General features: G+C 48.5%; 1 protein-coding gene across 1 annotated transcript; it reads left to right on the forward strand.

Moving 5' to 3' along the window:
• Positions 1 to 207: 207 nt before the first annotated feature.
• Positions 208 to 3200, forward strand: LOC101849074 (toll-like receptor 4; the record flags this gene model as incomplete). Its single annotated transcript, XM_005104896.3, is given in 1 exon segment — positions 208 to 3200. A coding segment is annotated over 1 exon segment (2960 nt), but the record flags the coding sequence as incomplete, so codon positions are not given.
• Between the last annotated feature and the right edge of the window lie 290 nt (positions 3201 to 3490).

Genomic DNA, 3490 nt, shown 5'->3' on the forward strand with positions numbered 1-3490 from the left:
TACTACTACTACTACTACTACTACTACTACTACTACTACTACTACTACTACTATTATGTATTTATTTATTTACTTATCTATTCTTCAAGATTTATTTTTTGATATATTACTCTCTAGTTGTAACACCTCTAATCTTCTGCACGTATATGACTTATTTGTTATGCAAATTCCGTTCAACTCTTACGTACCACAACTAACTGAACGACTTCAATAATTATTGTTCCCTGTCAACAGAAAAAGATGAAGCTACGAAGTTCCTTTCTGAACACGGTGCTGCTTTTCCAGGCCGTGCTCCTATCTTGCACACGGGCCAAGTCCATTCACACATCAGGGGAGGACGATCACACACCAGGAGAAAACGAAGCTACTTTGGCTAACGCTTCGCTTATTGACGCCAGCCGCACACATCTGAACGGAAATGCTGACGTTCAGAACTTCCGGCCCCTCGAAAAAACGCCTCCTTCTGCGTGGACCCCGCCTCCCGGCTGTGTCAAGGACGCTTCATCGACGACACGCTCCGAGCCGTCCGGTGTGCGGGACAGAGACCAATCACGAGCCCGCGATTCCGCCGACACACTTCTACGTCACGGCGCTGCCAAGTCTGAAGAGCCGTCTTGGAAGGATGAACACGACAACCAGGCCTTTACCTCGCTTTTCGGGACGGACTACTTGGACGCGGAAGACATTCGATCTTATCTCCATCTTCACCATCCATGCGAAACCACGTTTCTGCAGTCGCTTCGTGCAAACTCCCAGTCTCTTCCGACAAGTGAGGAATATGTCGGGTTATCTGACGAAGCAAAGGTTTCCCCCGGGTTGTACCACGGCAACTGCACCCTTTCGGCCAACAACCTCGCCAACTGCACAGGCCTCCAGTACCAGAGCGTTCCTAAGGACCTCCCTCCAAGCATAAAAAAGCTCGTTCTTCGTCAGAACGTAATTCGAGATTTGGGAAATGGCTCCTTCTTGCCCTATCCTAACCTTGAATGTCTGGATATCTCCAGTAACCGGCTGAAGTTGCTGGAAAATGGCGCGTTTGTTGGGCTCTCTCGTCTGATACTGCTCAAGCTCTGGAACAACACACTCCGCCTGCACAATGACACCTACCCTGACGACGTGTTCCGCCCGTTGGAGTCACTGAAAAGCTTATACTTAAATAAAAATAACCCCAACCTGAAGCATCCAGAACGCCAGCTGATGTACCCAGGAAAAGCTTTGTCTGTATTACAAAACTTGACGGAACTATTTATAGACGGTATCCCACACCCTAGGCTCGACTCCAACTTCCGTAATATGACGTCATTGAAGCATCTACTGATGGCCGGCTACCTCACGGGGGATTGCATGATGCATGCTCTGTTCAACGACTCTTTTATAAACGTTCCCTACCTTGAGTCTCTCAATTTGGCCGACTGCAATATTTTGGGGACACATATTGAGGCTGGCGTTCTCGAGCCTTTAGAAAAACTAACATGGCTGAGTATAAGCCATAACGAAGACATCTACCTCATCAACTTGTGGAAAGTGTTTTACGGTCTGCGCAACAGCCAAATCAAGAAGCTGTACATGCAGACACTGAGCAATCGGCACACTCTGGGCATCTGCATGTTCCACGAGATGCTGGCCTACTTGCCGAGATCCCTGGTGCACATCTCGGCAGACGAGAACAACATAGAGGCGGTGGACAGGCACCTCATCAGGAACTTGCCCCCGGGGCTCAAAACCCTCTCACTCAGTGGCAACCGCTTTGTGTTCGGGACCTACCTGTTAGACCTACACAGACTGACCAGTTTAACCTCCCTCATGCTCAACGGCGGTCGCTACATGTATCACTTGCCAACGGTTTACCCCTACCGGTACAAGCCGAACATTCAGCCCATCTTCAAAGATATGACTTGTGATTTATACGAACGTCTTCCAGACGATCCGATTATTGCGCCGGAAGACGATCTAAATTTCAATCGAGAAGCAGACGATCCGAATTTCTCGCGAGCAGACGTCATCGTAAACATCAAACCGAAGCCGTTTGTGCTCAACCTGCCTCCCAAGCTGACGCGTATTCACATGAACATGGCCGGACTCAATTACGTGATTTCCAGACTTTACGTTAACCCCAATAATACGGTGGAGTCTATTAAGCTACAAAATAATCGAGTAAAGCTGTTGGAAGGGCCCGTCTACGGCCTTCATTCCCTGGGTTGGTTTGACGCCTCCGCCAGTTTCATAGAATATATTTCCGATTACTTTTTTGACGAAATGCCCGCTCTGAAATATCTTAATCTCAATAGTAATTTGTTAGGGAATTTGTTCTCCTCACAAAACAGAACAAAGATCCTGAAAAAAAACAAAAAACTCAAAGAGCTTAATCTGTCATACAATTTGATCCGGATTTTCCCTAGCGATTTTCTGCTCGGACTGACAGAAATAGAAGTTCTTTTATTCCAAGGCAACCCCCTTTCATTTTTCCAGATTGATATTTCTGGGATGAAAAACTTGCAGGTTCTCGACCTGAGCGGGACAAGGGTTAAGTTTTTATCTCCCGGCACGAGACAGACTCTGGACAGCCTAGGGACTTCTGTCAGCGTGGACATGACGGCGTGTCCGATCTTCTGCGACTGCAAAAACTTGAACTTTCTCCGCTGGATGACAACATCTCCAGCTTTTAACAAGGCCTTCAAGAACTACATGTGCCTCTATCCGGACTCGTCGATGAAGAAGATCACGGACGGCTACAACAGCACGCTGGAGATCCTCAACAGGGAGTGCGCGAACAACATGTTTCAGTTCATCATCATACTCTCATTGTCCGTGGCCTTCCTCGCAGTCATCATGGGGGGCGTCGTCTATCGTTTCCGCTGGAAGCTCCGCTACTTATACTACGCCGCCAAAATCCAAGTGGGCAAGAAATCGGAGGAGAGCGGCGCCCAGAAAACATTTGACTACGACGCGTTCATCTGCTACGCCGCGGAGGACCAGAGTTTCGTTGCCGACACGCTGTTGCCGGAGATGAGTAAACGCGGCCTTAGGCTCTTCATCCACGGCCGCGACTTTGTGGCCGGAGAGTACATCACTGCCAACATCGTCAAGGCCGTGTCTCAGTGCCGCCGGACCGTGGTGCTGCTCACCAAAAACATGGTGGACAGCTACTGGTGCGGCTATGAGCTACAGATGGCCACAATGGAGGCTCTGCATACCGACAGGTCAGTCGTCGGGTGTCTGTGTCAGTGCTGGGCAAAACCCTGATAATAATATACTATGGGCAAACCGAATAATAATTGTCGTTCAAACATTATCCAAACTCAGACTCTTAACTTTCTTTCCTAACCCGTTTGCCCAAGCGGGTGCAGCCATGATTTATTGAAGTGGTTCTAACACGTCTGTCGAAGCGGTTCATAACACATCAATTGCCAAAGAGGTGCACAAATATATTATCCGGATTGGGCTAATGTGATTCATTGCCCAGCCCTAGTGTGTGTGTGTGTGTGGTGGG

This window comes from Aplysia californica, unplaced genomic scaffold, assembly GCF_000002075.1.
Source record: "Aplysia californica isolate F4 #8 unplaced genomic scaffold, AplCal3.0 scaffold00441, whole genome shotgun sequence".
Taxonomy (NCBI): domain Eukaryota; kingdom Metazoa; phylum Mollusca; class Gastropoda; order Aplysiida; family Aplysiidae; genus Aplysia; species Aplysia californica.